The sequence below is a fragment of the Belonocnema kinseyi genome, chromosome 2, assembly GCF_010883055.1.
Source record: "Belonocnema kinseyi isolate 2016_QV_RU_SX_M_011 chromosome 2, B_treatae_v1, whole genome shotgun sequence".
Lineage (NCBI taxonomy): Eukaryota > Metazoa > Arthropoda > Insecta > Hymenoptera > Cynipidae > Belonocnema > Belonocnema kinseyi.
The window spans coordinates 66,213,389-66,225,045 of record NC_046658.1 but is presented as its reverse complement, the minus strand read 5'-3'; the positions used below and the strand labels follow the sequence as shown (position 1 = coordinate 66,225,045).

General features: G+C 34.4%; 1 protein-coding gene across 2 annotated transcripts in view; it reads right to left on the bottom strand.

Moving 5' to 3' along the window:
- Positions 1–258: 258 nt before the first annotated feature.
- The window catches only part of LOC117167292, a 13,797-nt gene continuing 2,398 nt past the window's right edge, over positions 259–11,657 (bottom strand). The window contains exons 1-3 of one of the 2 annotated variants that reach the window (XM_033352117.1): positions 1,670–2,049; positions 1,232–1,345; positions 259–840 (exon numbers count right to left, since the gene is read on the bottom strand). In XM_033352117.1, coding sequence (XP_033208008.1) covers positions 346–840; positions 1,232–1,345; positions 1,670–1,717 — 657 coding nt within the window. In that variant the 5' untranslated portion in view covers positions 1,718–2,049 and the 3' untranslated portion in view covers positions 259–345. Of the gene's footprint in view, positions 841–1,231; positions 1,346–1,669; positions 2,050–11,657 lie in introns of those variants that run through there. The other variant, XM_033352118.1, reaches the window with a different exon arrangement.

Genomic DNA, 11,657 nt, shown 5'->3' with positions numbered 1-11,657 from the left:
GAAACATTATTTAATTTTTTCGAGAGTAAGGATGTAGTGGCAATCAATAATATTTAAAAAATCAGGGTTGCACAGTAAAACTTTGTTTAATTATATCATTTAAATATGATGCAAGAATAGAAAAAAACACCTTGATTTGAAATGAAATTATTGTTTTCCGGAATTTTCATTCAGCCAAATCTAAATTATCTATGAAATAAAATTGAGAAATATTCCTAAACCACGTTCTTTACGTGTAAATAAAATCACAAAAAAAAATCAAAGCAAAATCAGTTTATTATTGTTTCAAATTCTTCTCACAAGGACAATGCAATTTTATTAATAATAAATTAGATCCTGAGTGGATCATATCATTGAACGAATTACTTTCAATATTTCACTTCTTTGAATCTTAACCTGAAACGTAGCATAAGGATTATCAGCTGCAGACTCTTTTCGGGGATTTCCACCATGTTCCATCATTCTTCTAGTTGGAACTTTTTCTTTGTGACTTTGTCCTTTATGCACGACATTTTTTATAGTAGACATCATATCTGCGACAATATCTCTCGTCAAAATTTCTCGGTCTACAGGTGGACGTTTAGGATTATCCATTATTAAACACTTTCGAGTGATTTCTTCAAGTTTATCCCCAATTTCAGTAATTGGAACTGTTGTGAGTCCTCTCCTTGTGTTTGAAACTATAGGCATAATTGCTTGCTTCAATTGTTCTTGAGTAACATGCGATAATTTATTTGGATCTTGCATCAAATTATCTTGAATTATTTGCCATAAACGCTGGGCTACCTCTTCGGAATTTACGTTTAAAACAACGTTCACATTTTTATTTGTATTGACGTTCTGAAAAAGACGGAATTTAAAGAAAAATTTAGGCTGTGCCTAGTCGACCTGGAAGATTCGAGGAGTTGCAAAAGGAAATGCACTAGTTCAGAACTTTAGGGACGACTAGCCAAACTTATGAAAAATATTTGATTACTTATCCCGAATTTCGGGACTTGACACTTTATGAAATTGAATCATAAATTTGTTGACGATAACAAAAATAAATTTGAGCAGGTTTAAGAAATATTCTACCAAAAACGAACAAATTTATGAAATTGGCAGCTTATTTATAGTAGAAGCAGAAACATTTTTCTAATTTTCTATATTTAAATTAATAAAACAAATTAATCAAGAAATAAACTAAAAATCCATTTGGATACATAATATTTCTGAACAAACATTTTTTTACCTTTACTGATTCTTTTGAAGAAGTTTCTTCGGCCGATGAACTGGACGGCTGATTATTTTTTAATTGTCTATAATATGGCATGTATTGGCCATAGTATTGCTGAGAATTTAGCCACTACAAAATAAATTACTTATTTGTTATAATTATATCTACTTATTAGCGGTTTACATTCTTTTATACTTTCATTGCTTAGTTTTATTTTATTTCTTTGTTTATGATTCTCAACATTATTTTCAATAAATATATTATTTTCTATAAATGTATCGGCAAGTGTTTTTCAAATTCAGAAGCTAACAATCCAGTGAAAGCTTTCAGTTCCAAACGATATAAAAATATTATTTTCAAAGAGTCAAGTTTGAAGATCACGTAATCCAGTAGATCAAATTCTTTGACTTTATTTAAGTGAATATCGCTAATCTCAATTAAAACATTTCTTACGTGTATGCATCCTAGGATCAGCATAATGCGATAAGTAAACACAGCCATTATGATAGATGTAACTCAATGAATTGAAACCTTTATTTAAAATAACAATATGTTTTACGTGCTCTTATATACGATAATTCACCGTGCATCGAATAAAATCTTTATCATTTTCGCATCAAGTTTAGTTTTCCAATCGTTAGCAAGCACCATTTTCAACCAACGATATCAGGTTAAGAATTAATATTGTAATATTGGTTCATTTTTAAATATTCTATTCAAGAAGTCAGTAATAAATGGATATTTCTCTGGAGAGGAATTATATATTAACTTATAAATGTGAAGAAGAAAAAACTTCTTCGTTTCAAGCACGAATAACGATCGATCACGAAATCAACAGAATCAAATCTAATCAATGTTTAAGATAGAGTTAATATAATAAAAAGTTATTCTCGGGGCTTTAAAATTATACTTATACTTGGAAAAAAAATTAAATTGAAAGATTTAGAGAAGATTAACATACAAAGCGTAACTGTGATGCTAAATGATACTTAATAGAGTTTAAAAAAAGTTCATAATAAAAGTAAGATCATTTTCAACTAAAACTGCTCATGTAAAGAATTTGAAGAAATGAAGTATGAGTGCAAAATTTACTCTAAAATATCGTTTTATTTGTTACTTATTCTGATGATCATTAGAACACTTCGCGGGATAGTAAGAGGTGATATCTCAGATTTTGTTTTACTTTTGGCTATGACTAGTGTTTGGAGTACTAAATGATTGTGCCAAGTTGTAGTTTGAAATTGTTTGAACTTTTAATCTCGCTCACGCTCGGCCGTAAAAAGACTTCGTTGATTCGATGCACACGATACTTTATACAATAACAGTATGGTTTTCGAGTTTTCTAATGAAATTACGTCTCACGTTTGTTTGAGATTAGTTTAAAGGGACAAGTACCGCTCAGAACAGTGCGCGTGGAGTACAGTGACAAATGGGCATGCGTACACACCGTCAAAGTGCATTTTACCTGCCTGCTCCTTAAGTAGGTATGCAACTTTTATATGCCATGCATTTTCGTAATTAAATATTTTCTAAGTTATCAAATAGAATCGATATTTGTATATATAAATAATAATTCCAATATTTAACAGCCCGAAAAATTTTACATGAATAATTCTTTTTTATATATTCAATACAACCAATCTGAGGGTTGCCGAAAATAATTCGAACTCAACCCGTTAACCGTAGGGAGGGGGGTCGATTTGACCCAGGCCGACATTTCAAATCGGTGCCATTTGCGAACCAAGCAAGAAGACCGGTCCTTATCCTCATCTAAACAATTTTACTCTAGGATAGAAACATCACGCTTAGTTTCGAGTCACTTATATCCTTCAGTCAACGATAGGGTGCAGTCAAAGTGCAGTTTGGGTCAATTTGACCCCTCTTCCCCTACGGTTTACGGATATATTTTGATAGGTCACACCTGAGGTAAGTTTACTATTTTTCTTTTTTTTTCTGTATTAGCGAGAGTAGGATGAATGTACTTATTACTCCTTATAAGCCAAAGTATAAAAATTCACTATTTTTTACATTTCAATCAAGTTAGAATGATAATAGGAGCACGAACGGTAACATGCGCATTCACTTTACGATTTCACTTCATATTATTTTAATTTAAAAAATCATAGTCCTCTGTGTACATATTCAGATCAAAAAATAATTGCTTATATTTCTATCAAAACCTCCAACATTCACACCTAAAATAATGCATGAGTTCATGTTGAAAATTGAGGATTTCAATTTCGTGAAAATTTCTTGCAACATTTTTTCTTTGGAAGGCACACTCTTCCCCTTTAATGTTCTTTTTGAAAAAAACTATTTTTTCTATGAGTTTATTTGTTTATTGTTAATTATATCATAAATAATTTAAAAAAGACACACATGACGAAATTGTACCCTTAAGTAGAAGGTTTAAACAAGAACCATGTATTTTTTCAGATTTTTAAGAACACGTTTTCGATATTTTTAAGTTATTATCGCTACGTTACTTAAAGCACATCCTCTTCTTTCGGCCCAGCGGCTCCTCTCATCCGAAGCCGCCGTGCGGCGTTAGTTCTCGAAAGGATTTAATCAAGTTTCTTCTTATCCAAGTTCAACTGTATCCAGATCATCAGATCTTTTCATAAAAACTATGGTGACCATTTTTGGATAACAATAGCGCTTAAGAATATAACTAATTTTTATTGTGAGATAATGCGCTCTGCTGCATCTAGCGGCATTTATACTGAATTACTGAAGGTCTTAAACGGTGATTTTAGGATACCCGGCCTCCTCTCTGATTATGCAGCCTTATTTTTTAATTCAAGGCTCTACAAGGACGGACAAACTCTTTCCCCAGCTGATCGTTGAAACAACAATGAAAACACCAAACCACCAAGAAGTTGTAGATGCGGTTCAGAATGATCGAACGCGCAGAGCACCCGTCGATGGGTCGCAAACAGTGCAAATCACCTTAGAGTTCGGGGTGTTGAAAATAATTTGAATAAAAACACGAAGACGAATCGGCGAAACGCCTACATTAAGTGGACGAATCCACTTAAACCTCCGCCGTCCATGTGGGACCAAAGCAGTTTTCAATTGATGTTCACCCGTAGCCAAAAAGCGCGACACTTATGCGTCTTAGTCCATTCTGATCTCAATGAGGCAACTTGGGGGCGGGAAATGACGCGTTAATTTGTTTCTTCTCTATAAAATTCAACCTCGAAAAATCGCCTGGGTCACGTATGACCCACGTTAACGGCGGAAGTCTTAAGGATGACTTGCTAGACTGCAGCGATCCCAGAATTATCCCTGCTCATGAAGATTATAGTGCGTATGTACGTACAGTGCGAAGCACCCAGACCTTGAGCATATTTTGATTCAGTCATTGTAAAATCAATGTGCCTACTTTTGAAATGTAGATATGTACTCAGAATGCTCTCCAAACCGTTGCTTGGATATGCCGCATACTAACACGAGGAAGTGAAATTAAGACCAACGGCGGAAAGCAGTTACCTTCTGAGATGATCGCGATTTCAGAACAAGGATCAAAATACCAAAAAATGCTTACATCAACTGAACAAGAAGATTCGACGAGAGAGACAGAATACGTCCCCTGTTCAGCATGAGCTTGACTCTATAATATCTGGTAGGCCTTTTACGGAAAGGGTTCGGAAGATTGTCCAAGAACTGAAAATCTACAATTACACACTAAACAAGCTAAAGCTGCTGAGAATCAAACAACATATGATGTTCAAATATGGGTATTATCTGACGCAAGAAGGAGAATACAAAAAATAGTTAGATGGATCAGGGAGAATTAACAGTTTCTAGCAGACGGAAACTACAAATATTCGCTTCAAGAATCATAGCGACAACATGATAAAATCTGAAGAGGAATGTGCATCAATTACTGCAGCAGTGGTCGAAAAGCACTTAGGGTTACAAAGAAATTTTTCGCTGCAGGCCGAGATGGCATCAAGAACTTTTGATGAAAGATGTTTACTACTGAGCAACAACGGCAGGCCCGCATCTTTAGCTCATAGTTAAATTCTAAAACGCCCATTCTGTAGTAACTGATATTATTACACACTATACTTCTACCGAAGAAAAGCGACCTATCTATAAGTCTTACCGAGCTCAATATACTATATATTGCTTATTCTTCATCTTTAGTATTTTTCAAACACTACGTTCATAAACGAAAAAAAATAGGGAAGCATTATTTTTTTTGTCTGTTCACATACGAAAAACATTATTCTTGGTCTTACTAGAAGAAAATGGGACTGCTCCCTCGTGGTCTTACACTTCCTAAATGATTTCTTTTCTCCTTAAAGATTTGTGTAAGGCTCATTCACACTTTTTTAAGGGAAATGCTGGTGCGAATGGTCAATGTAGGTTGACTGTGACCGCAGAAATAAAATCGAACAGCCTAGAAATCTTACTTCTTTTTTGGTTTAAAATTTAAGAGATTTCAAAAATTGAAGTGTGGATATTCAAAGTCGTAGAACCGCCAATTTTTCAAAATTTGTTTTTTTTTCAAAACTATAAGCTGATGCCGTCACTTCGGCGAGAAGAGCAATTTAAAATTCGCAATAGTATTACTGTGAGAATTTTTCAAACATTGCATTTCGGTAACTGGCGTCCTAATGGCAATTCAAAGTCGTATAACAACCAATGAAGCCTCATGTAAATTTCGTGTTTTCACAGACACTTTCGGACTTTTACAGTAGTAGGATTTACCAAATGTATCTGTATGTGTGTTAGAATTCTTCGTAAAACTCCTGCGCATTGAAATTTGGTGTGATACCCAACATAAAACATTTAACTCAGTGCTAATCATCTATTTGACTGTAATTCTGTATTGCGCGTTGTCTTACGCGTATACAAAAAGGATTTTAATATTGAAAATCGTCAAACCGTGCATTTGATTTTATTATGAAATTCATTTACTAATATTTTGGTTCAAGAAGCAATGATCTAGGTCCTATACTTCCGGAGAAATGGTTAATCGCGTCGCGGAAAACAAGAAACGTCATATCAACTGCGAGAAACACACGTCTCTCTTACTTTAACTTCGTGACGCTAATAGTTGAGACACGACTTTGAATTGCCAGACCCCCTCGACTTATACGTGGCGAAATTTCAAGTGGTCGTATCTTCCTCAATTTTAATTGAAATTGCTTCAAACTTGAATAGGTGACGTATTATCTTATAATGAAGAAACAGTCGTGAGCTTTTCAAAAAATATAAAAATTACAAATTTTTAATAATGAAACTGGTTATTATCTAAATTTGCCGGTAAAAGTTTTCTTTGGGTTTTCAAAATATACAATTACTAATAAATTGCTTAGTGACTTGAATCTTCAACAAATAATTTCAAAAAATACTTATAAACAAATTAATTCATTCTGAGGTACTACATTTCTTTTTAAATTCGATGTAAGTAGAAAAAGTTACTAAATAGTTAACAAAAATTAGTTAATCAAGTTAACCCGCTCAGCCTAGACTTAAGTATCTGTGGTTCAAGTTAACGTATCGAGATTTTTTATTTTTTAAACTATAGCTGAAAGTCTCATAAAAATGAATATTATAAAATTAATCAGATGAATTCACCATATTACTAGAAATATTTTCACAAAACTGAAACAACTATATACCGAGCCGAAAATATCGTCTGGGTATAATACACCCAGTTAAGGCTGAGAGGGTTAATAGTTCAATCAATAAATTACCTAAAAGTGAAAAAAAACTGAAGCTCAATTCATAATTAGTTAAATATTAACTAATTGGAAACGAAATGGTGGATGTAAACTGAGAAAAGTAGGCATTTGTATTCATGACTAGATAAAATGTACTTCAGAAAAAAAGAGCTGTGAGCAACAGAAAATCTAGTTGATTCTAATCAAATCTAGTTAACTAGAATCTTCGCTGCTATGATGTGATTACTAATCACGTGTCTCATATTTTGAGTTTCTGGTTTCAGTAACTAAAAGACATCGTTAAATATGTCCTTAACTTTATGACCGCGTTGTGGATGCATGGCTAATTTTTTATTCCTCTTAACACTCCTCGTCATACTGCTATTTTCAGTTTTTCTAAATTGAGAAACATTCTATGATTTTGCTTTCATTCTATGAAATGCTAGAGTAGCTCTAGAATTACTTAGAACAAAATCATTTATCTTATTCGAAATTATGTACAGTATTCAATCGATTTTGTAATTACACTTTTAAAATGCGTTAGATTAATTAATTTTTTTTAATAGTCGTACATGTTATAGATTAATTTTAACTTTTCAATTTTCAATTGATACTTTTGATTATGATCATAGACGTTTCATTGTGAATTATTATAATTTTACCTAACAGAGTATTTTTTTAAAGAAAAAAATATTTTTTACTAATTGACTTATCAAAATATGGTACTTAAGAGATTCAACGTTTATTACAATGGTCACTTTTCGTATGTGTCATAACGGGTAAGCCCTTTCTCGGTACAACTATAAAAAGAAGTTAGGGAAATTTTTAACTGTGCACAACTATGTTTCTAGTACCAGAAATTTTTCTCAGTGTAGTCAACGACTCAACGTGTTTCAGGTGTGTGTTTTATCGATTTTTCCAGTGTATTTCAGTGAGATTATTTTGAATATGTATGAAGTAAGGTAAAAATAGATTCAAGTCTAAAAATAATTCTAATTTGTTCATCTTGAAGGCATGCATTGCAAATACGTTATGCTGGTAAAGATGACGTAGCCCACACTTATACGAGTTTTACCATACGACGTTCTTCTTGTTTCAATAAAGTTTAAAAGGACACAATCGCGTTCTTTGAATAAACTTTAAGAATTGCTACGTTTTTTATTTCTATATCCTACTCTTAATTATTATTTCTATACAGCCCAAATTAAATTTATATATTTTCCCTAAGAAATAAGCAGTATTGTGTTATCGAATTAATCGAGATGAAAGACATTTTCAGATCGCAATTATTGTGCGAGTAATATCAAATTGAGTGAATTGCAAAAAATTTGTTTGTGTAACTCCCTAAAATTATATGAAATTTTTCATTTGAGTAATAGGTTTTTTACTTGGAATTCAAAAAACAAGATTCGACAAATGCAACAAATAAAGTTGGATATATCAGACAAATGCTATTAAATAACCTTAAAATTACACCTGTCTTCGGAGTAACAGTTGAAAACAGAAAAACGTCATTAACCAAAGTATGCAATTTTCTGTATATAATTTCGAAAAGATATATTTGAATTTTAAATCTATTCATTCATTGTGGTATTCTGCCGCAGGAAATTATTCCGTATTTTTCTTAGTTTAATCATTGTAAATAAAGTTACAATCTCAATAAACATTGAAATATTTTGTGGTGATCTTGTAGCAGGTAGAAAATTCAAAGCATTTGTGTGGCTGGAAGTTCGTCTTTTATAGCCGTTGTCCTTATACAGTGACCGCGAGCGACGAAGGTGACATTAGTCGACTCTGCATGATTTCTTAAAGTTACTATCTGCCACTCCACAGGTTTTTAGTAGCTTGCTTGCAGATGGTCTAGGAAGATTCTTACAATACAAAAATTGTTAAATAAAACCGCTTTCTAAACTGCTGACAGTATCCTAGTGACGAGTAAATGTTCAAGATGTTTAGTGCATCTTACGTTCATGTTACTTGTAGCCAAAATCACAATAGGGTAATTGCTAGTCCTGAGAACCCTGTCCTGAAGCGCAAGGACTTTCTCCGTTTTTGAAATAGGACGTCCTTTTTAGCCAAATATTGGATCCTTCACTATCCACTTTATGATGATTTCACCTTTTGGGGTGCTCAACGTGGATAGATTTTTGTCTCAATTGCGTTTCTAATTCCTCTATGATTTCTATCTTGATATTCAAGACCTACTCTGAGGATAAATTCAATGGCGTGTAAAAGAGATCCGCAATGGCTTGGTGGAACTAACCCTTTAATCGCCGAATTACTGTGGTGCATTCAGTGTTTCGTAATTTCTACAAGGATGGTTCTGCTTAACCTCTCAACGTCAATATTCAGACATTATATGAGCCTAAAGGAGTACATTAGGACAGGTATAGCATGAGTGTCGCTTGCCCTGATCTTGCTTTCCGAGTTGAGAGAACTCTTCAGACCCAATCTGAGTCCTGTAGTGAGGCGTCCATTAAACTTTTCTTAACTATCGTATGCTGAATACCTTTAGATTTGAGAATACCCATGTATTTAAATGACTTATCCTCAGAAATGGTCTCAATGTCATTAACGTGTTCATTCTCTGGCTCTGCAAACCCTAATTCTCATCTGGTTAAATGGATCTTTCTGCATTTATCTAGTTCGAAATCCATGTGGATATCATTAGAAAATTTCTTCGTCACAATAACTGGCTGCAATTTACAATCTGAGTGGCCGAATATCTTCAGGTCATCCATATATAGAAGATGGGTCAATTGATGAACATCCTCATTATCATGTATCTTTCAACCATAAAACATGTTATCTAGTGTATTGCTCAATTAAGTTTATGTTAAGCAGAACCATAAATCTTTGAAGGAGTCTCCTTAAAAGGTACCTAACACGTCATAATGCGCATTGATCTAGTTCTTGATTGTTCATAATTATAATATTTCATTCTTCTACCTCAAAGCATCATCACACGACTTAAAGAGTCAACGATCTTCTGAAAACACCTAGCGAATGCCGGATACACACTCGTCAGGCAGCGGTGTAGCCAGGGGGGGCTTAAGGACCCTCCTTCCCCAAAACTAAGTATTTTCATTATTCAATTCCCTTTCCCCTCATTTTTTGCCTATACATAAACCCGAAGCCTCCTCCGAAAAAAATCGAAGCCCCCCCCCCCCAAGTCCTGACTACGCTACTGTCGTCAGGTACTTGTACCAGAAACTGTGCACCATGTCTGGAGCTAGAGCTTTCCAGTTACTTGCCCTTTTCAAAAGCACTGAAACATTTGAATCTATGATGTTAATCAGTCCCATTTCAAGTTTATTGCTTACTCTTTTTATATTTGGTACCACGCAGCATCTAATTTGCTTTTTTTCGCTTTTCTTCAAACACCTGATCAGCAGTTAGTCACGCCTTGCTAGTCTTCCTTATTAGTCACTGCCTTCTTGCACTGATTTTCTTGTACCGATGCAATATAGCAGGGAGAACATCAAGTTTCTGTTGTTAGGAGTCAATAATCTCATCCAGTATTACTGGTGTCAATATCTCGATGTATCGGGGATGGATGATGTCAGTACCATGATGTATCAGCTTCCTGGTTCTATTTGCTTTTCTTATATTAAGTCAATTGAATCAAATTGCACCTTACTTTGCTGACATCCTTATGCAACCTGAGCTTTTATCTCTTTTTAGAGCAAAGGCAGCATTAGTTTAGTACATTTAGTTCTGTTACCCATCGTTTTAACGGCAACTGCAGGTGCATAGTACACCAGAGTTTTTATGTCTAACGCAGCTAATGTAGCGTTCAAATGCATAGGTAAAACGTAACTATTTAAGTGTTCTATTAGCGCGTGTAAATCTTATGTGATTTGCATATTGGACAGAGAATGCCTTTGTGTTGATTCTACACATCTAAACTCTAGTTAAGCACGAGAAAAAACCTCTTAAGGTGCTGTAAATGTTTTGGGGCTTCGCTGTTAACGTAGACGTTATTACTGCTTGTGTTCCTCTTTCATTTTAATGGCAGCTATTTCGACAGCTAAAAGCGAGCTGTTTACAGATATTCAGAGTTTCTGGACTGCTAAACTCTGCTAATTCATTCTTGTGGAAAGATTCATGTACTGAGTAAGAAAAGAAGATATCGCTACATTCTCACACTTTACCCACTTCTCTCTGCCAAAACATAAAGGCGCGTAACATTTCTGTTTATGCGGTATGTCCATATTAATGGCCTTCTTGGTTCCTGAAAATTTGCTTCTGACACTGGTTGAATTAAATGATCAGTCTCTGGACGATGTGGTACTACTGGATCATCATCAGGCTGAACAAGAACATAAATTGCCGCTGCTTCATCGTGTGATGCAACTTCCTTTAACTGTTGTTTATTATCAGCGGTTTTCCATGCTAAATAGACCTTTCGTTCAATCTCTCTTGTTTGGTCTTCTCAGATCAGAAGGATAACTCTGATAGTGGGATACTTTGCAGCAAACATCGTCCTCAAGTTGTATTACTTCTCGCCCTTGATTTCATACATCGCACTTTCATAGTAGAGACGCAACAATTCCTTTTTCAATCTGGTATTCCACTTGATGCACTCACACGGTCCACTGTCCATCCATTACCATGATTAGAGCAAAAACTACTATGTTTACCGATTTTATTTTATTCGGGACACTACGAGGGTGGATTGATAAGTTTCCGGCCTGACCAAGAGATGGCGCCACTAGGCCTACCTTGAGGTGGCGTTCTATAGTACCATCCTTAGATAGCTT